Source organism: Arvicanthis niloticus, chromosome 11 (assembly GCF_011762505.2).
Source record: "Arvicanthis niloticus isolate mArvNil1 chromosome 11, mArvNil1.pat.X, whole genome shotgun sequence".
NCBI classification, from domain to species: domain Eukaryota; kingdom Metazoa; phylum Chordata; class Mammalia; order Rodentia; family Muridae; genus Arvicanthis; species Arvicanthis niloticus.
Window position 1 is genome coordinate 50,644,335 of NC_047668.1, and position 25,869 is coordinate 50,670,203.

Sequence of the window (25,869 nt, forward strand, 5' to 3'; positions counted from 1 at the left end):
GATCGACTGTAAATTTCTGTTCACCAAGAATCTCACCTAACTTCTTCCTTTAGGGTTCAGGAGTGTCTAATGTTTTGACATTGCAGGCTGCCGTCTACTAGGTGTATGTGCAAGAACTGCACAATTGAGTTAAAAAATGACAATCACATATTTTATGAAAGTTTGTGGGTTTGCATTGCGTTGCTTTCATGTCTACCCTTGGTCTTACACGTGGAGCACGAGTTGGACACACCTGCTAGGCGAAGAGAGGGAGAGGACAAGTAAGAGTGTCCTGTCAGGGATTTGGAATCCACATGGCCCCTCTCCTGGAAAACCACAAGCTTTATCAGTTTCTCTCTGTGCAAGACTCCCATCTCTGCTTTTGAGAGAAGACAAGTGTCCAAGGTTGCTTTTTACTCATCCACAGTGTCCCAATAAAATAAATTGAAAATCTTGTTAAGTAGAGTCTGTGAAAATCATGGTGGGAAGAATCATTGTCCCCATTTTATTTGTAAACTGAGGGAGAATTGTTTTTTTTAATGCTGCCTGTAGTTAGAACTGGTTAGCTTAAAGGGAAGAGAAATGTTTACAAATTTGAGGACCACTTTGATTTTCCTGAAGGGTTGCAGCTGCACTGTGGAGGCCCTACCAACATCCCATGCACAACCCACATGAGGGTGCTGTGGCCACAGATATTAAATCATCCCACAGTGATGGAGGCTTCTCATATTTTGTAGAGAAGACTGGGTCTGTAGAGGTGGGGACAAGTTGAAAGAAAATAGAGAGAAAGAAATGTAGAGATGGGAACAGATGGCTCGCAGGGACAGGCATGTTGTAGGAATGTCCAGAAAACCTCAGGATGATATGTGGGATGAGGCTTAGTGAATTTATCCAGATGTTAAAGAGGGCATGGCTGGACAACTCTGCAGATCCAGGCAGCCAGCATTTAGGAACAGCAATTTCTTGGCTTGTAATTCTCTGTTCCTTGGATTTGCTTAAAGCAGGGCACAGTATTGTATAACTCAAAGCTCAGGATGTTAGATCATAAGGATGCTGACACAGAAGTTGTGTGACTTGTCAGAGGCCACACAGCCTGTGGTAGCAGCCTACATACCTGCTTCTGGTAGAGAAACATGTTTATTAAAGGACTCCATGAGGTCAGGGTTTAAGCTCCCAGGAGGTCAAATTTCCTCAGAGCTTTCTCTCTCAGGACCTAGAACCCTCATGAGGAACGTTGAGGAGCTGGGTACCCCTGGAAGAGAAGGAAGGTAAAGGTTAGAAAGTCCTGTATTCCTTTTGGGACTGGGCTACCTCACTCAGGATGATAGTCTCAAGTTCCATCCTTTTACCTGCAAAATTCATGATGTCTTTGTTTTTAATAGCTGAATAGAATTCCGTTGTGTAGATATACTACATTTTATTTATCCATTCTTCAGTTGAGGGACATCTAGGTTGTTTCCAGCTTCTGGCCACTATGAATAAGGGGGCTATGAACATAGTTGAGTATGTGTCTTTGTGGGATGGTGGAGCATCCTTTGTGTATATGCCAAGGAGTAGTATAGCTAGTCTTGAGTCAGAACTACTCCCAATTTTCTGAGAAACCATCAAATTGATTTCCAAAGTTGTTGTACAAGTTTGTGGTCCCACAAGCAATGAAGAAGTGTTTTCCTTGCTCTACATCCTCACCTTGCTACCTCTTGAGTTTTTTATTTTCACCATTCTGACTGGTGTTAAGATGGAACCTCAGAGTTATTTTGAGTTGTATTTCCCTGATCACTAAGGACTTTGAACACTTCTTTAAGTGCTTCTCAGCCATTCAAGATTCCTCTGCTGAGAATTCTCTGTTTAGCTCTGTACCTCATTTTTAAATTGGGTTATTTGGGTTGTTGGTGTCTAACTTCTTGAGTTCTTTATAAATTTTGGATATTTGCCCTCTCTCCTATGTAGGGTTGGTGAAGATCCTTCTCCAATCTGCTGTTTTGTCCTATTGGGAGTGTCCTTTGCCTTTCAGAAGCTTTGCAGTTTCATGAGGTCTCATTTAGCAATTGTTGATCTTAGAGCCTGAGTCACTGGTGTTCTGTTCAGGAAGTAATCTGCTGTGTTCAAGGCTGTTTCCCACTTTCTTTTCTATGAAATTTAGTGTATCTAGTTTTATGTTGAGGTCCTGATCCATTTAGACTTGAGTTTTGTTCAGGGTGATAAATATAAATCTATTTGCATTTTTCTACATGTAAACATGTAGTTAGACCAGCAACATTTGTTGAAGATGTTTTCTTTTTCTCATTGTATGGTTTTGGCTTCTTTCTAAAAAATGTCAAGTGTCCACAGACGTGTGGGTTTATTTCTGGTCTTTCTTTACCAATACTATGGATGTACTTTTTGTCACTATTGCTCTGTAGTATAGCTTGAAGTCAGGGATGATGATTCCTCCTGAAGTTCTTTTATTGTTCAAGATAGTCGTGGCTATCCTGTTTTTTTGTTTTTTTTTTTTTTTTTTTTTTGTTTTTTTTTTGTTTTTACATATGAAGTTGAGAATATCTTTCAAGGTCTGTAAAAATTTGTGTTGGAAGTTTGATGGGAATTGCATTGAATCTGTAGATTGCTTTTGGTAAGATGGCCATTTTCACTATGTTAATCCTACCTATCCATGAGCATGGGAGATCTTTCTATCTTCTGATATCTTCTAAAATTTCTTTCTTCAGGGACTTGAAGTTCTTGTCATACAGATATTTTATTTGCTTGGTTAGAGTTACACCAAGATATTTTATATTATTCATGGTTATTGTAAAGGATGTTGTTTCCCTAATTTCTATAAAGGAGGGCTATTGATTTCTTTGAATTAATTTTATATCCAGCCACTTCGCTGAAGGTGTTTATCATCAGTCCCAAAAGGACATTCATGACAGGAGCCTAGCATGGCTGACCTCTGAAAGGCTTCACCTAGCAGCTGACTCAGACAGATACAAACACCAACAGCCAAACAATGGATGGAACTTGAGGACTCTTATGGAAGAATATGAGGAAGGACTGCAGCCCTCAAGAGGATAGCAACTCTCCAGGAAGATGAACAGAGTCAACTAATCTGGACCCTTAGGGCCCTCTGAGACTGAACCACCAACCAAAGAGCATACATGGGCTGGACCTAGGCCTCTAACACATATGTAGGAGATGTGTAGCTTGGTCTTTATGTGGGTCCTGAACAATTGGAGCAGGAGCTATCCTAAAATCTGTTATCTGTACATGGGATATGTTTTTCTAGCTGGGCTGCCTTGTGTAGCCTCAGTGGGAGAGGAAGTACCCAGCCTCACAGAGACTTGAAGTGCCACGGTGAGGGTGTTACCCAGGGGACAGTGAGTGGGATGTAAAGTGAATAATAAAAAAGAAAGTCCTGTATTTATATTAACCTGTTGGCATGATGTTACTGAGGAGTTGTGGCTGTGTGTGGGCTCTGTCATAGCATTGTGCCTTTGTTGTACTCAGGACTAAGGGGAGATCTTACACCCTCACTTCATTTCTTTTCCCGTCAGAGTAAAGGGTCAAGACTGCTGGGCATGTGTATAAGATGGGATGGTGAGGTAAAGTCAATATGCAGTCTGACATGGCAGCAAGAAGCAGCTGTCATGGAAAACATTTGCTCAAAGGTGCTAGCCTTAGACAGTCGGGAAGGCATGACGTTATCAAACACCATGGACTTAAGCTCCCCAGTAAACTGATATACGAAAGTGGCTCTCAGCCCGTGAGTTGTGTCCCATTTGGGTTCAAACAATGCTTTCACAGGAGTTGCATATCAGATATGCTGCATATCAGATTCATAACTGTAGTAAAATTATAGTTATGAAATAACGATAGAAATAATTGTACGGTTGGGGGTGACTACAGCATGAGGAACTGTATTACAGGGTGGCAGCATTTGGAGGCTTGAGAACCACTGCGCCAATACTTCAGAGAAAGGGGAAGTGGTGAGGAAAGCTCGGAGAATGGACCTAGTGTACTAAATCCTAATTTTATAAAACCAAAGTCCATACCTAGGTGTCATTTTAGAACAAAGGAAGTAAAATAAGTCTGGGATCTGGGAAGGTGGCTGGCAGGAAGATGGGGATAGAGATTGTCAGGAAAGAGACAAGAAGGGTCGGTGGGGACAGGGATAGCTCTAGGGCTTGAAGTTGGAAGAGAGGAAAGAAGAGGTGCTTTTCTGAACAACCACTGCTAGCTTGGCTTCCCCACAGGACAGTGACAATCTCTCTCCCTAGGACTAAGACTCACAGAATTCCACCTTGCCCTCCTTCCCCCAATACACACACGAGAGGAAACTATAAGCTGTAGTGATTTTATGTAATGGTTAATCTTTTCTTTTTTTTTCCTTTTTTTTTTTTTTTTTACTAAAGAGGAAATTGGCTTATTAGTACAAGAATCAATAGTAGTCCTAGCAATTAAAAAACAATGCTCAGTTTTTAAAATTTATTATTTTATTTATTTACATCCCAAATGTTGCCCCCTTCCCTCTCCCAGAGTTCTTTACTCCATGCCCCTTCCCTTTCATCTCTGAGAGGGTGCTCCCCCTCTACCACCCCCTAGGCATCCCCCTTCCCTGGGGCATCAAGTCTCTACAGGATTAGGTACATCCTCTTTCCCAATGGTTAATCTTTCAGTGGCCAGACAGTACATACTAGAGCTGAATGAAGTATCTTTGAGGTATCCATAGAAGAAATGATTGATTGAGTAAATTTAGAGAGCCTGCAACTGTAATCCCTAACTATCCAGTCAGGTAAAACATTGGAGACATCCAATAACATCCTAGAGGGAGCCCTGGGGATTGTCTGGTAGAGACACAGTTTGGTTTGGGCAGCAACATGAGTCAGGGTGACAGAGACTAATGTAGCTTGGTGAGGAAATGATCAGAGGTAGGTGTAAAGACCAAAAGATGCTTTCTGGGACTCCTGTAGGATTTTCCTCAAGGCACAGAAAGGAGACAGTTTTGGGTATAAGACTTTAGATAGCACAGGAGAACTCAGGTCTGGTCAGATCATCTGGAACACATTATTATTTTTTGAGTCACCATTTTGCAAATGAAGTTCCTGGGGATCAAAAGGTTGACATGGGTCTCCCAGGGCTCTTCAGCCATTTAGGTGGCAAACTCAGAACTCACAGCCAAGTCTTCCTCTTAGGGGCAACCCACTTCTTGATCCATTTGTCACACTGATCCCAGGATTGCTGTGAGTCCTCATCTGGACCTCTTGAAGGCTGAGGGTAACCTCCAGTGTTCCACGGACGGACTTACACATTTTCATTTTAAACCTGAAAATTTAGGATAATGCCTGGCCCAGAAAATAGATTTGCTAAATGCAACCATAGACATGAAATAATTCCCCATCCAAGTGGAGCGTTTGTCCATCTAACAAACCAGGTGTCACAAGAAAAGGCAACATAAGGTAGTTTTAGTGATTAGTGTATGCCAGACACTTAAAGATTTTTCCTATTCTTTCTTTTGTATAAATTAGTCCATCCATTAATATGATTTAGCTAGTAGCATAATAACCACTCAAGGCACCCCTCCACAGTAGCAAAATGAGCCCATAGGAGTAATGGGACTTCCAATCCAGCTGTATATTTTCACTTTTCTTTTTCCTGTAAACCATCTGAATCTTTAGTTTTTTTGTTCTCCTGTTTTAAAACTGAACTTTATAAAAAGTCTTCGGTTTACATTGAGTTTTAACTTTATTCTGCCTTCTGAGACTTGCCATTTCTTCTGTATCATATTGGTACATCTCTGCATCATTGTAATTGGACTTACACATCATTAATTTTGACTGTCGCCACTGGGACATGATCCATTTATCTCTGTTCTGGGTACCAGAGTCAATGTTTGTTATCTAATTCAATCTTCCCAAGAACTCTAAAAAAGAGGTGGGGGGGGGGGGACCGTTTTCACTTCCCAGAAAATCTATTTTGTCATGATCTGAGGGGTAACAGAAGTTAGTTAGATAATTCATGGATGAGGTGAAACTTGAATTTGTCACTGGATCTTTTTCTTGATCAAGTGGTGGGATGGTAGGGTGTACTGGCTTTTTGGGTCTTTTTTTCTTGTTTACTATACGCTCAGCAGAGCTATGGGACAGCACTGAGCCCTCTCTCTATGGATTCTTCTGTAAGCGTTTAATGCACCACACCAATGCCCTATTGATGTAGCTCTGCTCAAGCAAGTCCAATTCTATTCAAGGCCTTTGTGTCTCCTGAAGCCATCTTGGGATCTTGTAATCTGTGAGGACCTTGGTACCCTTCTCGATGGGTACTGAACTTTACTGGAGGAGAAGGGCATGAAGTAAAAAGGATCTTTGTGGGGGAAGCATTGTGGAATACTTGTGGATCTGAGTTCTTCACAGAGCTGCTCTCCCCTCAGGTCAGTGTCTGCTTTAGTGTCTCCACTCTGGTAGCTCCTGGGCAGTGAGGCTTGCTATAGATAATGCACTTAGTTGAAGCTCACAAAGGTGGGGGTCACAGGCTTGTAGCTCAGATACCTGGTCATCCCCAAGGCTTGAATGATTCATCTACTCTAAGACTGGACTAATTAGTGCCAGTCCAGTGGGGAAGAGTAGAGAAATGGACACAGGATTAGAGCTTAGTGCCCATTGTTTTGAGTCCCACTGAAGTTCTTCTCAGATCCAGGGAGGCAGGAACCAGTTTGAAGAATAAGAACAGGGCTCTCAGCCTAAGGAGACACATGTACCTGCCCCACCAATGTTTTATGAGGCTCTGGAATGTTATTTGTTGGTGACCACCCAGCCATCCCACCAACAAATGGAGCACCCCAAAGGGAGTTGTGGTGACCTCTTAATGTGAGACAGCATACAAAGAGATGAGCTAAGAGGAAGGGTCTGTTTCTGCACATTTATCTCTGGTTATTAGACACTTTTAGAGGGAACATCTGTTTGTCCACTCTGGCTCCCATATTGTAGGCCCCACTTGAAGGCTGTTTTGGCCCCTTCCCTGACTGAATGGGGACTAAGTCATAAATCAGAACCAGAAGAGGGCCCTAGAATGGGTTGTGAGAGGGGGCTTTTACTCATCTCACCAAGAAAGGGAGACTTGAGATCTTCATCTGCTCAGTCTTCAAATGATGAGACAAAGAAAATGGAGACCACACCAAAGGTACCCGGTGGGCTCAGTCCAAATGAATTCTTTCAATACAGGGTTTACACTAGGTACAATGCTATGAGTTGCAGCTGGAACTGGGAGTCAAGTCAGCACAAGGTTTTGTCATGCAAACAAAGTTCCTGGGACTTGGGCAGGGTGCCATTATTTGATTCCTCCTTTGATTTAGACCTTGGATGTTTGTTTTATAAGAGGAAAATCTGTGATTATAGGAGGACTTCCCACATCACCTCACAGTATGTTCTGAGGAGATGTACAAGGTGATTCACTTGCTGTGCAATAGGCCATTTAATTATACTATGAGAAAACACTGTGTTTTCTTATTAATTTTCTAAAGCTATGTACGATCAGTGTTAAGTTGTCCCTGTTCTGTTGGCTGTTGTTCTCCAGCATGCATCTCCATCTTATCCCAGGAGGAAATTTCCACTTGAGTGCAGCAGTAAAATTGAAACCTACTGTGTGACCCCACGGGAGCATTATGGCTGCTACAGTCTCTGAGTCCATTACCTGCTCCTGTAATCTCCTTCTCATCAACACTCTTTCTGGTTCTATTTCTATAGGTTACATGGATTCAAAATGTCATAACTCTGAGGTCTGCCTTGCTTATTGCTATGGCTTGAGAGTAGCCCTAAAGTTCTTGTCCTGGATCTCCAAACTAACAGTATTATGATAAGGGTACAAACCTTATAAATTGATGAGTCCTGTTATTAAGGGAGTTGGTTAGTTATAAAAAGGGGGATTCTAGCCAATTTCCTTTTTCCTTCCTTCCTTCCTTCCTTCCTTCCTTCCTTCCTTCCCTCCCTTTCTCCCTCCTTCCTTTCTTCCTTTCTTTCTTCCTTCCTTTCTCTCTTCCTTCTTTTGCCTCTCTTGCTCTTTCCTTGACTCTGCTTTTTCTTCTGCCATTTCATGACTGTGTTGGCTAGGTATTATGTCATTTTGACACATGCTAGAGTCATATGAGAAGAGGGAACCTTAATTGAGTAAATGCTTCTATAACATCTATTTGAAGGCAAGAAAGTAGTACATTTTCTCAACTAGTAATTGATGTTGATCCCAGACTACTGTGGGTGGTACCATCCTCTGGGCTGATGGTCTTGGGTTCTATAGTGGGGAACTGTTTTGAATGTATTGGCACAGGACACACATTGCTGAATAGAGCACCAAATGGGATCTCATAAAACTGAAAAGTTTTTGCAAGGCTAAGGACAAATACTATACTCCACAGACCCAAAGAAGCTCATCAAGAAGTAGGGCCCAAGTGAGGATTCTTGAAACTCACTTGGAAGGGGAACTAAAACAGCCATATGAAGGAGGGATCTACGTGGGAGAGGGGATGGAGAGTGGAATGGGGGAGTTCAGGATCCGGTGTGGAGAAGAACAAGGAGAGAGTGTCAGAGGGCTAGGAGAATGAATAGAAATCTGCAGCTGGTGGGGGTGGGGTGGGGCATCTCTAGAACGTGCCAGAGATCTGAGAGTGGGGAGGCTCCCAAAAATTAATGAGGATGACCTTAGGTGAGACTCACAACAGTGGAGATATGAAACCTGAAAAGTCCACCTCCTGTAGCCAGGTAGGAACCCCAGTGGAGCAATAGGAACACCAACCCATCCACAAAACTTTTGACCTAAAACTTATCCTGTACAGAAGAAATACAGGGACGGGGGATGGAGCAGAGACTGAGGAGATTGGCCAACCAATAACCAGTCCAGCTTGAGACTCAGCCCATGGGTGAGCACTAATCCTTGACACTATTACTGATACTCTGTTATGCTTGCAGACAGGAGCCTAGCATGACTGTCCTCTGAGAGGCTCTACCCATCAACTGACTGAAACTGATGCAAAGACCTACAGCTGAACACCGCATGGAGCTCTGAGACTCTTATGGAAGAACTGGGAGAAGAACTGAGAGCTCCAAAGGGGATAGGAACTCTACAGGAAGATCAACAGAGTCAACTAATCTGGACCCTTGGGGGTCTCAGAGACTGAAACACCAACCAAAGAACATACACAGGCTGGACCTAGGACTCACACACACATGTAGCAAATGTGCAGCCCAGTCTTTATATGGATTCTTTGCAACAGGAGAGGGGACTATCCCTAAAGTTGTTGCCTGTCTGTGGAATATACTCCTCTAACTGAGCTGACTTGTATGGCCTCAGTGGGAGAGGATTCGCTTAGCCCTGCAGAGACTTGATGTGTCAGGGGTTGAGGGATAACCAGGTGGGCTGCCACCTTCTCAGAGGAGAAGGGGGGATGGGCTGAGGGACTATGTGAGGGGGGACTGGGAGGGAGCAGCAATGTAAAGTGGATGCAATAAGGAGAGCCTAAGAGAGGATGTGTGAATCTCATTCAGAAGGGGAAACAAACTTTTCATTAGAGGTGAACAAAGAGAGAACTGGATGAGAGAGGGGGGTGGGGAAGGGTATGGGGATGGAGATCAGGTGTGGGAGGTGTGGGAAAGGGCTGGGAGTGAGAATGGAAATTGGTGGGGGGCATCTCTGGGATGTGCTGGGGACCTGGGGCAGGGGAGGCTATGGGGGTGATCTTAATTGAGATTCCTACCAGCAGGGAATATAGAGATTGACGTATCCACACCTCCTGTAGCCAGGCATGATTTTCAGAGGAATGAGGAGGAAATCAACCCACCCACAAAACTTCAACCCAAAATTTGTCCTGCTTACAAGATGTTCAAGGGTAAAGCTGGAGCAGAGACTGAGGGAACAGTCAACAAATGACTGGCCCAACTTGAGATCCATCCCATGGGAGACAGCCAACCTCTGACACTATTAATGATACTTGTTATGCTTGCATACAGGATTCTAGCATAACTGTCTCTCGAAAGGCCTCATCCAGCAGCTGATGAAAATAATGCAGAGACCCATAGATAAATATGAGGCCAAGCTTGAGGAGTCTTGTGGAAGAGTGGGGGATATAATTGAGTGAGGTGAATGAGTCAAGGATACCACTAGAAGACCTTGGTCCATGGGGGCTAATAGCGATTGGGCTACCAACCAAAGAACACGCAGGGACTGGCCCCACACATATTTGTAGAAGACATGCAGCTTGGTCTTTATATGGGTCCCCTAACAATTGGAGCATGGGCTGTCTCTGTCTCTGTTCCCTGCCATTGGATCTTCTTCCCCTTCCTGGACTGCCTGGTTGGGTCTCAGGGGAAGAGGAGGTACTTAGTTCTGCTGGGACTAGATGTCCCAGGGTTGTGTGGTACCCAAGAGGGTTTAATCTTCTTTGAGGAGAAGGAGAAGGGGTAATGATGGGTGGGATTTGCAAGGGTGGGAGTGGGAGGAGAGGAGCAAGGGGGACTGGAATGGGGATGTAATGTGAATTAAAAAATATGAAAAAAAGAGAGCAGGCTGAGCAAGCCATGAAGAGCAGCCAGTAAGCAACACACCTCTATGGCCTCTGTATCAGCTCTGGACTCTGGTTTCCTGCACTATTTGAATTCTTACCCTAGTTGCCTTCCATGATAGATTGTGGTATGAAAATATAAATGAAATAAGTCCTTTTCTTCCCAGATTGCCCTTGGTTATAACATTTCATCACAGCAATAACAACCCTGATTAGGACAATAACTGGATATAAAAGCCCTCAGCAGGTACTGGTGCTATGCAATGGTGTTTCCTGTCTTTCAGAACTATGAAAAACCGAGATTCTCCCAGCATCACGTATCTAGTCTTTCCCCTGCTCTTCGATCTCTCTCACCTTTCCTTCAATTTCTGACCATGAACTCTAACTCAGCTTTACTTCTTACTGCCTTTGCTCTGAACAATGAACCACTTGATCCTCTCAGTTCTGCATTCATATCTGCGTTTACTAGAATCCTCCTCACCATTCATGACTTCCCAAGTCGACCTTTCAGAGGGACTCAGGCACAGCCTCACATTTCAGATCTATTCCACTGTAAGTCATGCATATGTTACCACATTGGGTTCTCTAAGCACTGGTCAAAATGTCTCACTGGATGTCTTTCTTCAACAGAGGGAGGTGAAGCCACCTTTCATCCCTACATTCACGTACTCTGAAATCTTGACAGGTGGACCCTTCCAATTCAGTCTTCCTCTTACACTCCCTGTCCTCTCTAAATAGGGAATCCAGTGTTCACACCACACTCCCGTGTATCCATTCCCATTCTCCTCTTCTTGAATTGACCTTTCTCTTTCATTATCCATGACCCACTAAGGTCTATCCCAACCTTTCCCACAACTGCTTTCTGCTCCTTAACCCTTTTTATTTACAATCTCCATTGCCATTTGCTGACACCCATCAGATGATGACTCCTCCACTTCAGCTTGATAGACAAGATTAGTAGACAGATTATCTACGAATCTACCATACTACTGTAGAGGATGTAGTGAATGAATGATCCCGAGCAGGACCAATCCTTCTACCTCCTTTCTTTCTTTAACATAAGTGTACCTTAGCCAGTCACCCCATAACAATAGCCCTTTGGTTGTACACAACATTAAAATGAGAAAAACTTTCCCATCCCTATTAATTTAAATAATTTTCATGAATAATCCTATATAGATATTATCCCTATTTTTTCTCTGAAACAGGGTTAGGAAGGCAGATTGCTCGCAATCTAATATGTTCAAATACAAAGGAGCCAAGTTGAAGGATGTGCTACACAATAAGGAAGTGTTTATTTGTTTTCCCCTCCCTCCCACTCTCCATCCCGAGTTTGACAAAACAACTCAGATCTTGATTTTTTTTTCTAACTTGTAAAATATGTCATCTTGAGTTCTAGCTGCTTCAAAGTTCTTGGTCCTTGTGACAGCTTGGCTGCAAGTGTAGTTCCTATGTGCTTCTTGCTCTTGTTTTTGGCTGCAGGTCTGGCTTAGGATGGTTTTTATAGTAGTTCACAAAATCTCCTACTATGTGAAGGTTTAATTTGAATACATTAGTAGACGAATCAGAAGGTGATAATCAGTTCTCCTTGAGCAAACCTTATGTCGGGGCTCACGTTATTGGCCGTGGCCACCTGCAGCTTTTTCAGTAACTCAGTGATGTATCTGAGAAATACATGGTAGTTTTGAATGGATAGGTCAATCAATCTTGAAGACTCAGCAACAAATTTTTCATAGTAGCCAGAGAGTTGGTCTGAAAAATCCTGCAGTTTGGACTGGAACTGCCAGGGGTAATCAGACATTATTTCTGCCACTGCAGTGGCCCAGGTTTCCACTGCTTCCTTTGCTACAATAGAAAGCTCTGCAATCCTTTCCCTCCCCTTTCCATTTAGATCAGCAAGCATGCTGAGATATTCTCTGATATCCCTGAACACAAATTGCTCAACTTGAATTGACATTTTGGAAGCAAAATCAGCAGCCGCCACAGTGTATTCAGAGTATAAATCTCTAAGGGAAACTAAAAGGGTCTTGATCAGGTCCACCATCTTTTCTTCTATTTCATAATATTTTACTGTCCAGCCAACCATGCTTGGATCAAAATACTCTTCACGAAGGGCCTTCATATACTGATAGACCTGCTGTAGCTTGTAGGACCCCTCCTGAAGTATGGATTGAACAAAGTCATTAAACTCACTGAAAACATGGTATGTGTCTTCTCTTAGGGATTTAAAAGCATATGGGACCTGTATTTTGAAGAACATGTTGATATGATCAGCAACACAAGTAGATTCATTGTCCTTTAAGCATTTGATTTGTTCTTCTATGCTGTATAAAAGTCCCTCCAAAATGTCCTGAAAATCACTTAGCATTGTTGTAAGTTTGATATCCTGTTCGACTATGCTCGACGAAATGTTTAACTCCTGCTTGAAAAGCAATATGACATCTTTTAGTTTACAAGGTTTTAAAAAAAAGGGACATTTAAATGTTATGTCATTGAGTAATCTTGATTTCTCTACTTGGTCTTGAACATAGGAAAGCAGGTTTACTATCCCATTAAACAGCTGAGACAGAGACTTCGTGACTTCTCTCACGACTATCGTGTAGAGTTCATCGGCAGTATACGTTCCAGCATTGCCTGGCAACTGGATTCTATTGAACATCAGGAAATGAATAAATGAGTCCATCAGCCGTGTGACTACCATGTGGTACTTCTGAGTAACACTTACTAGATTGCCTAACACCCACTTCTTGAGTTTCTCAGGGATGATCTGGCTCTCCTGAGCCAACATCTCCTCATATAGATTCTGGTAGGTATCACGGGCTACTCTCTGGAAATTCATGTTCATTTCATCAACCATCCTTATGGCATGTTCAGCATTGTTCTGTAGACTTTTTCTTAGCTCTGAAGAAGCATATCCCAGGTGGTACTTATTGACATAATCATAAATAGCCTCAGAAGCCTTAGGTACATTGCTTTTTAGGGAGCCAAGCAATCTGGAAGCTGCCTCTTCTTCCCAATTAATTTTGATGTATATTTTACCATCAGACTCCTTGTACCTCCACTCAGTTTTGAATATGCTGAGTTTCTTATCTGGAGGGGACTAAAACCAGAAAAACAAAACATGAAAAAAACCCCATGTTTTCAATGACTTGGATTATACAATATACTACATTAAAACTTCATTAGACTTAAAAGTAAAGATGAAGGGAGGGTCATTAGTATTTTGAAGGGGGGTTTATCTTTCCCATGTTAGTTCATGGGAACTAACATGGTTTATGGTTTATGCTTAAACAGGCCAACTGTTGTTAATTTCTCTTTATCACATGCTCCAGGAAGGATAATAAGATATGTGTGGTATCTACTTAGTAGTATTTAACACTAAGTCCGTCTTGAATGGAGAATTGGGAGAAGGAAAAGGAAGAAGAAGGAAGGAAGAGGCAGGGAAAAAAACACATTCTGGAATAATGAAAAAGGAAAAGTCCAGCCAACAATCCCAACTTCAGCATTTATTTGCCACACTTGTGACAGGCTTTAGGTTGATGTCTTTCCTTTTAGCAATGCCATTTTTGATTTAATCCCAGCAGAGCTTATAGATGACTTGATATGTATTTGATGTGCCTCAATCAAACAATTTTACTGTAGGGAAGAATTATGAAGCCTCAAAAATAAAATCTAGAAACCCCAATTTTTTAAAAAAAAAAATGTACATGTGGCAGAGTTTATGCATGCCTTGGGAGATGAGGTATGGACCTTATCTTTGTCTGGGAAGTCATAAAATAATAGAGTTAATTGGGTATCATGGGTGTGTCTAATAATTAAGCTCAGCAAAGATTGACTATAACGTTTTCAGGACAGTAGTGCCTCAATGAAGACGTTAAGCTTACCACTTGTCTTTCATCTATTTTGAGCATGCTCGCAGGGACTGTCTAGAATAAAATGCATCATTTCTAGCTCTCTACTTGCTCTTGAGCATGTGAGACTCATCAGCTGGGACCCACCTGAGGGTGGAAGTAGACATTCAGCTTCACACTCTGATCATCTGTGCTCGAATCCAGACCCACAGTGCCTATGACCGAAGAGGCTGCTGAGGCAGACAGACTTGTCATGTCTTCTTTGTAGTGCAGATGGAAGTCAGCCAGTGCTGGGCTGGTGATGTCCAGGTGGGCCTCTCCCTGCCAGTCCCTGAAAGCAGAAAAGCAGAGGAGTCATAATGGAAGGGGTCCAGAGATGGCAAGCACCACAGCAAGTTTTGAAAAGACACCAAATGTCAGTAAAACTTTCATACCAAAGTCCTTTAAATAGACCATCTTCGTTATACTCCACATTGAAGTCACAGTGTTGAAGTGTTCCGTTGACCTTATAGATAAATGTATCATCTTCAATTTTGTGTGTTTCCACAACTGTATAGGAGAGAATTTATATGTCATTGGTACATCATTTTATGTGTGTATGTATAGTGAAAACCAGGACAGATATCTTTTTTTTGAGACAGGGTTTCTCTGTATAGCTCTGGCTGTCCTGGAACTCACTCTGTAGACCAGACTGGTCTAGAACTCAGAAATCCACCTGCCTCTGCCTCCCAAGTGCTAAGATCAAAGGCATGCACCACCACTGCCCAGCCTAACACAGATATCTTAACCAAATACTTAAAAGTTTTAAACATACCATGTGCAGTCCATAGATTTTTAAATTATTATTATAATTATTATTATTACTATTATTTTGTGGTAGTACTGGGGTTTGAACCCAGGGCCTTATATATGCTAAGAATGTTCTGTTTCACAGAGCAATACTCCAAATCCCTAGGATTTTTTCATTTAAATAAAATGGAGGTATTAGTCTTTAAATTATAACAGACAAAAACTATTTAAAGGGATGTTCTTCAATGTCAGTAGGTTTTCTAGTTTTGTTTTAAGAATATATGGAGGTACATACATATTCTCCGTGTAGTTCTACATTATGCTATAGATAACAATTGTGCCTTTGATGTTAATTAAATAAGCAGTTACTTACTCAGATCTCAGTTAGAAACATATAATATCCAAGAGAAGTGGAAGAACATTTCCTTACCTTTTAGAGCATACTCCAGAAACTGCAAGGTTGAAGTGCACGTGGAATCCAGGAACGTTTCAACATGATCTGCTTTGTTTTTCCAACCAGCGCTCCAAGTGACATTATACAGGGGAGAAGCCATCCCAACACGTGCAGTCAATTCTCCAAAGAAAGGAATGAAAATCCCAGCAGGTATGGAGAACTCAAAGGATGGGATCTCAATGGTCTGCTCTGGCAGAGTGACACTAGGAAGATCAACATCTGCAATCGTGTTGGCTAACTTATTCAGATCAAAGACAGTGCTGCCAACTGGAAAGCTCTTTGGCAGTGTAAACTGGGACACAGTTAACTGAATTTCAGGTATAATTGCCTCAAAAATAGGGACAGAAGAGCCCTCTGGTTTAGAGTATCGTGTTAACAGATCAACCCTGGGGAATGCTACTTTGGGTAGCATTGTTAGGTTGAGGGCAAATGGTGAAGTACTTAATTTCTTATAGATTTGGATTTCACTGAAGTCGTTTAGTTTTAGTCCTGGTATAATGAATCTATCAGCCAGTTCTTGCACAGGGAGTGAGAGGAGATAGCCATCGTGGCTTTTGGTATATAGAAGGGAAGCTGAAGCTTGAAGAGACTGTTGCTTTCCATCCATCTGTAGGAGTTCCTGCAAGCTCTTCCCATACACTGGTAGAAAGATATTTTCAAGGTCCCACAGCTGTCCTTCTAAGGATCCTGAAATGTCGAGGCGTACCTCTTCTTGGTCATTGGAGAACTGTGCATTGTGCTGAAGAATCTGTGATTCAATCCGGACCCCACTTTTCCAGCTGACCTTCTGGTTCTTAGTGTTAGCTTTCAGGATCACTTCCTGGTCAAAGTGACGGAGGTCAAGGAGGGAACTGGGTTGACTCCCATGAACCTGTAGAAGGGTTGACATGGTCCATGGGGAGAGCTCCAGGGTAGCTCTGCACGTTTGCTTTCCTTTTGTGAAGAAGTAGCTGTATGCCTGCAAATGGTTTTTCATATTGTGTTCCCATGTGGCATAGATGCGTCGGAGGAGGGTGGCTTCTCCAGCAAAATTTTCTCCTACTTCAAAGTTCCAGATACCATCAACTTTGGAAGCTCCTTGTAGCCTTACTGAAGACCGAGTACCTTTGGAATTCAGGTATGCATTGGCCTCACTGGCAACACTTCCTGAATATTCCTGTGAAAGGAAAGAACCCTTGATATTTCCTTTGGTGATCGACTCAATGGAAAAGTAGGAAGTGAGACTTTCTAAGCTGAACTTGTGATCAACACCTCCTTTTGCAGTAGAGTGCAGCTTTGTGGAATTGAAGTCATAGTTTAGTTCCATGGATGATGAGACAGTGGGTTTTGACTTGGTATTTCCATTAAGTTCCTGCTTGAAGTTCATTGTGAAAATGGGAACGTGGAGGTTGGCTGTTGTTCTCACTGATGCTTCCATGTTTTTCTTGGTTAAGCTAATGGTGCTGTCATGACTGCCCTTTACAAATTTGTTAGTTAGAGAGACAGCTGTGGCAAGCTTCAACCCTTTTTTTCGTGTTAGACGTGATGTACCCTCTAATTTGTACTGGAGGGCATCCGTGACAAATGAAGAGGAAGAAAGGAAATGGGCAACAATATCTGATTGGTTATAAAGTCCAGCATTGGTATTCAGTGTGATGACACTTGATTTAAAAGAAAAGTCATAGGTAAAATTGCCCATGGCTGGAATATAAATATTGTCAATAGTGCTCAATTCCTTGAAATCTGGAAGAGAAAATGTGAGTAGATTCCTCGGAACATGAAAATCTGGCAACTCCAAAGATGGCAGCACTAACCTGTATGAAGGCAAGATGATGTTAGGACCTGGAATTGTGACACTTGGGGTGTTGATTGCTTTGGGGATCACATGGCTAGAAGCCAGTGTCTCTACAGCAAATGGAGATAATTCAATGTTGACAACTGGGATAGTGTACCCACGATTACGAAAGGTCTCAGAGGGTTGATTGTGGGAATTTTCAGTTTTGTACTCATCAAACTTAATTTTTGCTTCATTATAGGATGTGGTAAGAAAATGTAATGCATTGTCTCTGACTTTCTCAAATTTTCTGTCCCAAGAATTGACATTGTTGAGAATAAACTCATAAAACACACTCAGAGGGATAACAATGGAATGCTTGTCTTTGTTCTTTTTATATTGAGCCTTTACAGTCAAGTCAAATGATTGTTTTGTTGTCTTCAAAAAGTCTTTCAAGCCTGTTTCTTCCCATATGGAGAAATCCTTTATCAAGGGAGTTGTGAACCTGGTGTAAGGTAGATTAATTTCAGGAATTGTTAAAGGAATGTTTAAGAAATCCAGGTTGGCATCTCCATTCATTCCCATACTGGCTTCTATGTTGTGTTCATTGTTAATAGCAGAAAAATTTTGATTGTATTTGTACTGATTGAATCTAGCACTTGCTTGCCAGCTTGCTTGTTGGGCATGGGGACTCAGAAACAATGCATAGTTATTCAGGAAGTCTATTTTCCCAGTCAACTTTAATGGAAAACTAACTTTCAAATTTCCTTCATTATTTGTGGATGCAGTAATCTCAAATGGTTGTGCTGAAAAGAAAAGAGAATTTTTCAAAGTTCCAATAACTTTTCCATTTAGGTTGGCATTGTGCTCAACAGTCATTTCTGCCTTTGTATCCCTGAGCAGTGCCTGACCTTTGGCAGTTAGAATGCTGGAGCCCATGTGCTGAGATTCAACATCCGACTCAACTTCAAACTTAGAATAGTTGATGAAGCCAGATTCATAAGTCAGTTTTTGGGTGACCCTTAGGTGTTTGCCATTTATGTTATTTGACAATGCAAAAGAAGCAATGGGGCCATCCACAGTAAAGCTAATTTGGGACGAATGTATGCCTTCATCTGAGAAGTTGGGACAGGCCCAGTTCCATGACCCTGTCCCTGAAGAGGTCCATGCCATATGTCCAGGCTCTAATAGTGTCTTGATTTCATTATTAAGAGAAGCCTTACTGGAGAAGTCCAGCCTGGGGACACTCAACTTGTGGAAGTACTTTGTGTGACTCTCAAGGGTGAGCTGATTGTTTATGTTGACAATCATACCATTATTAAACTCTACTGTATTTTTCTCTGTGTGTAAACTTGCAACAGTATCTGATTTTCCCTCAATGGCCTTTCCAGAAAATAATATCTCACCCTCATGCTCCATTCTCACATGCTTACTGGAGAAGTTCATGAATTCCTTCAGGACCAGAGGATTAGTATTTAACTCCAGGAATTGAGCTTGTGCTTGAAAATCAAAATTGAGAGCTTCAAATTTGGACTCTCCTCTAGCAGTGACAGAAGCCACAATCTCTGCTTTGTTCTCTGAAGTAGTTACATTCTGTATGTTGGCATTAGCATCTAATATAAAGAGAGGAGACTGGATCTTCAGGATGCTATGCAGTTTGCCAAAAGCAGGTATTTCCATTGTGTGTGAGAGGTGAGGAAGCTGGAATTCTGGTATGTGAAGATCAGGAACCTGTAAATCTTTGAGATTGACATTTGGGATTGTGAATTCTGGAATTGTGATTTCTGGTACACGGAAGTCTGGCAGAGTGAGTCTTGCAAGAGGAATGTTCACCATCTCCAGATCTCTCAAGTACACTTCTGGAAGAGGCCACTGTAGCTCACTGCTCAGCATTTGGTCGATAGTTCTAATTATCTTTGCTTTTATTTCCAGCAAGTCAATTGTAAAGGAACGGACATGGAAGGTGTTGAGAAGAGTGAATTCTGGAGTGGAAAATCTCAATGGGATTTTTACATTCTTTAACATTTTGAAGTTTATCTGAATTGATGGAATTCTCAAGTCTGTCAAGGGGACTATAAAGTCAGGGGTCTGAAAGTTAGCTTCTTGGAGAGCACGGAGACTGACCTCAAATGCAGGCATGGTCCCCAGAAATGTTTGGATTTCAGGAACTGTGAATCCTTGTTCCACCAGTACTTTCACACTCTCAGCCCAGTTTTGGATGGAATATTGCTCTGCGAAGTCTGCTATGTTTTTAGCAGTCAGAATCCACCAGTCAGAAATATAGGTGACCAGTGTACTGTAGACTTGGCTTACCAGAGACAAGAGGTGCTCCAGTTCCCGCTGAATGTCCATTTGATAAATCCGGTCTCGTACTTCTTCTAGAGTATCTTGGAAATGGGCTTTTATTTGAGCCAAAAGATCCTGCAGCCAATCAATGACCACAGTTACTTTTGTGTCCTTGAGTCTCTCTAGGTGGTTGGAGACTGTGGTTTTGAAGTCTTCTACCAACAGTTTTAATGCTTCAGTTTTCTGTGGAAGTTTGAGAGCTTGGATTTCAGCATTGATTCTCTTAGTCATCTCACGGATTTTGCTGTTGGTTTTGTCTACAAACTGGTGATAATCAAATGTTTTCAACTTCTTCACCAACATGTCAATAAATCTATTTAGTTCTTCAATGATATTTTTGAAAGACAATGCTTTAAGCCACTCGGCAGTATCATCAATAAACCCAACCAATTTTTCATAGTAATATTTTATCTCAATTTGCTGTAGCACATTACTTAGTTTCTGAAGAGGCTCAATCAGGCTGTATCTGTGGGCCAATTCCACTGATTTATCCATTAAAACCTGGATTTGTTGGTCTACTTCATATTTCTCAATTAGCTCATGGACTATAACTCTAAAAGTATTGATTTTCTCAGTTACTTTAAAATCTTCAATAAGATTCATAACAAAATATTTGACACGCTCAATAATGTCACTTATTCTTTGGAATAGAATTGCAGTTCTCAACTGATCTAAATGTATGGTGACATCAATAGCTTCAATCTGTTGTTTTACCTCTGCAGCAAGCTGTTGAATGTCTACATTCTGAATTTGTGTCCTGAGCTGCTGTAGTTTTTCTTGTATCTGGCTTCTGATTTGATATTTGGTATCCACATTTTGGATCCAAGAGGCGCTACTACTACTGATTTGATTAAGATCAACATTTTCAACAAATAAATATAGATTATGGATTGATTTTGCTAGATTTACACGGATATGATACTGTTCATCAAGAATTTTTATCTTTTCAATGATTAGATCAATAATCTGAGCAATAGTTCTTTTTAAGTTATGTGCATCATAATTATCTTTAATATACTGATCAAATTGTATCACGTATGTCTCAAGTTGAGAGAGTTTTTCATTGAAGTTGATTTTGGCACTGTCTAAGGCAATTAGTACATCATTATCTGTAATTCTGTAATTTTCCATGAAAGAAGTTAATTTTTCCTTGGCACCAGCTACTTGTCTCTCCCAGTCAGATGCATTCAGATAATCATGAATCTGCCGAGGAAGTCTGCTCAGGGCCGCTCTGTATTTCCTTACAAACTGATCAACACTGAGCCGTTGCAATTCCCTCTGCATGGCTTCCAGTAGACTTATAATCCCTCTTCGATTTCTCTCCAAATAATCTGGCAGGCTTTTGAAGAATGGGAGGCTGATGGTGTGAACATCCTGGTTCTTATCATACTTCACCATAGCAAGAATTTCAAATTCTTGGGGCCTGTCAACTGCATTATTTATCTCTAAGCCATCAGGGACATTGACAGGCTCACTGTAGAAAAACGGCAGTTTAATTGGAGAGTCCAGCCCAGCGAGGTCTGCCCTTCCACTAAGCTCGACACCGATTTTGTCTTTAGTGTTATAGGCTTTAAAGTCCTGGCTGTATGCCTTGTCATTCAGCCTGCTCTTGAATTTCCAGGTGCTTGTCTGCTCAGCTGGTGTCAGCAAGGCACTGACTGTGTGTTCAAGAGCTGTGCTGATGCTGTTCTTGTGCAGGATATTGTGGCTTGTGGATCCTTTGTAATCATGAGAGAAAGCAAGTGCCAGAGGTTCTGCTTTCAACAGAAACTTACTATACAGCTGCCCAGTGTGTTCTCCCCAGAGGGACAGTTTTCCATCACCACTCGTATGCGTGTCGATGCCCAAGGTAAATGGTGCCAGAACAAAGTGGAAAACATTGTTAAAATGTAGGGGATCTGAATTGTAGCTGGTGGTGACATCAACGGAGGAAGCCAGCCCTTCAATGTCTGCTTTTAGTCTATGGCTGAACTCCACACCCTGAACCTTAGCTACAGTGTCTGCTCTGTAACTTGCTACTACCAGGTCGGTATAGGAAATGGTATAGATGTGTTTCAGTTCATTATTTCGATAGGTTCCTTTAAAATTGCCACCCACATGCAGTTTCAGTGGTTCCAGCCGTAACCTTCCACTGTTGGTCAAATCCAGAGCATCATATCTTAGGTCATTGCTTAAAGTAGTTACGAAAGAATAGGGCTGTAGCTGTAAGTTAAAATTCTGCTTATAAAACTTGTCTCCACTGTAAACATTGTCCATTTTTGAGGAGAAGTCCAGTGAGAGACCTACAATGTTCAGACTGTGTATGTGGTCGAGTTTCATTTCAGCAAAGGAGCCCATCATCTCATTGGACAGCTTCAGTCCTTCTCGGCTGAGTTTGAAGTTGAAGATATTTTTGCTGTCTGCACCCAGAATCATGGCCTGGTAAATGCTTCCCAATGACACCTCCGTGAGGGCAGCTCTCCCATCAAGACTGAACTTTGCGTGGTGTTCTTTGAAGCGGCCATTTGTTGATAGTTTCATGGATGCCCCAGAGAGCCCAAGCTCCGCGTTCAACTCATTCTCCAGTAACAGGGGGCTGTACTTCAAGTTGGTAGTTGCACTGGTAGATAGTCCATCTCGTGCAATCATTAGTGTTGCCTTGTGAGCACCAGTATTAATTTTGTCGGTGCCCAAGATGTCAACATTTAATTCTAAACCCTGGGAAGTAAGAGATCCTGAAAGAAGAGTGGCAAGCCTCAGGGACTTGTAATTGGCCTGGTGTTCAGAACGCAGCAATGCGCTTTGCTTAGAGAAGGTCATGTCCAGCTTATTGGAAGCAGCAAAGTTCTCATACTGCCCACTGCTGTCAGATTTCAGAGTCAGCTCATAGTTTTCGTATTTCAGGGAAGCTGTGTTCTTGAATATGCCATCTTGAAGGTCAGAGGTGGATGTGATGGAGAATGTTCCATCCTGGTACATTCCCACTATCTGGTTGGTGCCCTGGAAGTAGGTGGACTTAAATTTCATGTTGGATTCACCACTCAGCTGGCCATTTGTAGCATCTCTCTCACAAGACAGGCCATATTCGCCTTCCGCATAAAATGAAGATGCTCTGAACTGACCCTCAACCTTGATGTCTTTGACATACAGATGCTGTTTCTTTTTTGAGTTCAGGTGAACAGTTGCAGACATCTGTGGTCCCAAGGTACTAGTTGTTTCAAATGTTAGTAAACCTTTTGAGACCGGGTTGTTTCCAAATTTTTCTACATGGCTGACTTTGAATTTTGAATCTAGAAATTTATGGTGTAGAGATCCGTCACATGATAATGTGAATGTGCTTTTGCTGTCATATGTTGTTTCTCCAGATCCTAACAGAAAAATCAAAGATATTGGTGAAATTAAGCAATAAATTTCCACAACAACCTTTATGTTGAAAATCTTTCAGAAGGAACCTTATACAGAGCTGGATCAATTGTGTAATTGTGACATTTATAATATATCCATGAAATTTGATATCAAAGGCATTCTTCCAGTTACCCTTCCTTGGTTGCTGCAGACTTCGTTGGGTTCTCTTATCAAATGTTTCTACTGCACCTATTACTGTATAGTATATACCATATCGTAGTGTTTCTTAATTATAATTACTCAGCTATATGGCTGCTTTATTATTACCTATCTAACAGATTAAAAATACCATATACTTAATAAATATTTTCATTAGTTGAATGAATGAAATGACTTCCAAGTAGCAAAGCAAGCAAACAAGCCAAAAACAAACAAACAAACAAACAAGCAAACAAACCCAAACAACAACAAAAATCATCCACACGAAAGCCCAAATCCTTTCCTCCTAGAGCTTTCCCATCAGAACGTGTGATATGTGAGCCCTATGGTCCGGTTTCCTGAGCAGGCCTCACCTTGCACACTGTAGGAAAACAGGTCAACCACGGAGTCAGCCTTTATGCGGTATTGGGCCTGAAGGCTCAAGTGGTCTCTGCTGGTGTTGCCACCAGTGTAGGAGGCTGACCAGTTGTACAAGTTGCTGTAGACATTTGTGGAAAGGTCTAGAACACCCAAGAGAGGCACTTGCAGCTGATGTGTCTTGGGGATTGTAAAAGTGGGAACCTGGACCTCTCGAGATGGCAGATGAAATCCCACAGACTTGAAGTTGAGGGCTGGTGTTCTTACACTCTCTGGCATCTTGAGGTCTTTTGAAGACTTGCCACCCAAAGGCAAAGGGATGTTAATCTCTATTCGGTTCTTGTTCAGTGTGTATTTGACTCGGCCGTCACTGAAATGAACAAAGACAGTGTCCCCACAGTCAGACAGTAAGAACTGAAGACTCTCTGTTTGACTGCTCCATCAATATTACCTTTGCCCTCCCCTAGCCCACTGTGTTCTTTTCACTAAGGTATTTCTTATGCTTGGATCTCTTTCCTTTCCCTCTGCCTCCCCAATCCTTCCAAAACCCTTTCAAGAGCCACCTCTGTATCATTATGGGCCCCTTACACCAGTCTTAAAGGGCACATCCTAACTCTGCTTATATAGTTATTTGTTGATTTATTTTTTGGTATCTGCAAGGTATCTTCCTGGCAGAAAGGACAGAACCATATCCAGTTTCTATCTTCTTACTGTTTCTACTCTACTACTTGATAAGTATTTGGTAAGCCTACTAGAAGCAAGCTGATATCTAAAAGAACAGATGTAAGAGTCAAAAAAGTGGGTGATAGTTTTAGCTTCCACTAATTGGGAATGTTAGGATTAGCCTCTCTGGGTCTTAGAGATGTTATCTGGATAGCATCCTTTCTGCTGAACCCCAGAAATTGCTTTGAGGTATCAAAAGAGCTTTGCAATCTTTTCAGTCCGACATGCAGTGGACTATGATGATGGCCTATAAAAATAAAGTAGGTGGTATTTGTCATATTTGAACAACCATTCATTGTGTAGTACAGTGATATGGGAAGGATGCTGCCTGCTCTGACCCCCACATTCAGCAGTTGGATGAATGATTACTACTAAAATCCTGTTCTATTCCCACATATTGGATTCCAGTTGTAAAGAACACATTTTATCTTCAACAATTTTGGTCTGTTTGGGGCTTGGGAAGATTTCAGCGTTATCATAGTAATCAGGCACGTTCAATTGTGCTCCTCAGCCACAACATACCGAGGGCCCATATAACACGGGGCTTTTGAGATTCTGTATCGTAAGGATTATACCAAGATCATTGAGTCAGGAAACATTGTCTTCTTAGCTCATGCTCTGCTATTTTTTTCCCATGAAATAAATAAAGTATTATGCACATTTTTGTTAACACAGAAATGGAGTGAGCAGTGTGCTTCTGGATTTCGTATTAGAATTAAGGTGCATGGCTAAACACCTCTTAAAAATAAGTACCTTCATTCAATGCTCAGTGACTGTTCTGACCCTCCATAGCTGAATTTGAATGCCTTGCAAACTCAGGTGATTATAGATGTACCATTAATAAACAGGATTTTCAGAATCTTTAGTCATTTTCTTAAGTTCTCCATACTGGGCTGGTGTTCACATTGGGACCTCATTTTTAATGATGCAAAAACCAGTGTTTACTCTGTAGCTGCTCGTTGTCTTCAAGAGCCTAAATAATTCCTCTGAAAGTTTTCCACAAAAAAGCCTAAATCTGGCTAGGTAAAACTTTCTCATTTCCTTGCTCAATACAAAAATAATGCTCTTATCAAAGATAATGTTCCCCTCTTACGTCTTTAGGAAGAGGTTGTCTGGGATACGGAAGTCAGGCAATCCCATTTTCTGGAGGTTCAACTCTGAGAGGCCATTGAGGTGATGTTGTAGAGTTTGGGGGTAAGGAAGACCCCTGGTTGCCATCTGAAACCATGTGTTCGTTGCCTACAAAATGACAGGACAGTTTTAGAGCAAGAAATGGGTCTGAAGAGGTCTCCAAGTAGAATTAACATGAGCTGACAGTTCATGCTTGCAGACCAGTTATCATGCAGGGGTAGGGTAATGCATTGAAAGTTAAAAATACGCTACAGGAAAGTATAAATGACTAGTCACTGATTTCCCTGTAATTGTTTTTGCTAGTTTGTGTGTGTGTGTGTAGTTGTATGTCCATGTACATACATGTGGATGTGTTTAGAATAGTGCATGAAAACCAAAGGTCAACCTCAGGCATCCTTTTTTCTTTAACACTATTTGACTAGTTTGTTGT

The 25,869-nt window shown here is 41.7% G+C and overlaps 1 protein-coding gene across 2 annotated transcripts in view; it reads right to left on the reverse strand.

The window, feature by feature from the left end:
* Positions 1-440: 440 nt before the first annotated feature.
* Positions 441-25,869, reverse strand: part of Apob (apolipoprotein B) — a 49,166-nt gene continuing 23,737 nt past the window's right edge. Inside the window, exons 24-29 of one of the 2 annotated variants that reach the window (XM_076942136.1) lie at positions 25,402-25,547; positions 23,582-23,955; positions 15,563-23,032; positions 14,778-14,892; positions 14,491-14,674; positions 441-1,231 (exon numbers count right to left, since the gene is read on the reverse strand). In XM_076942136.1, coding sequence (XP_076798251.1) covers positions 1,202-1,231; positions 14,491-14,674; positions 14,778-14,892; positions 15,563-23,032; positions 23,582-23,955; positions 25,402-25,547 — 8,319 coding nt within the window. In that variant the 3' untranslated portion in view covers positions 441-1,201. Of the gene's footprint in view, positions 1,232-11,975; positions 13,593-14,490; positions 14,675-14,777; positions 14,893-15,562; positions 23,033-23,581; positions 23,956-25,401; positions 25,548-25,869 lie in introns of those variants that run through there. The other variant, XM_034514286.2, reaches the window with a different exon arrangement.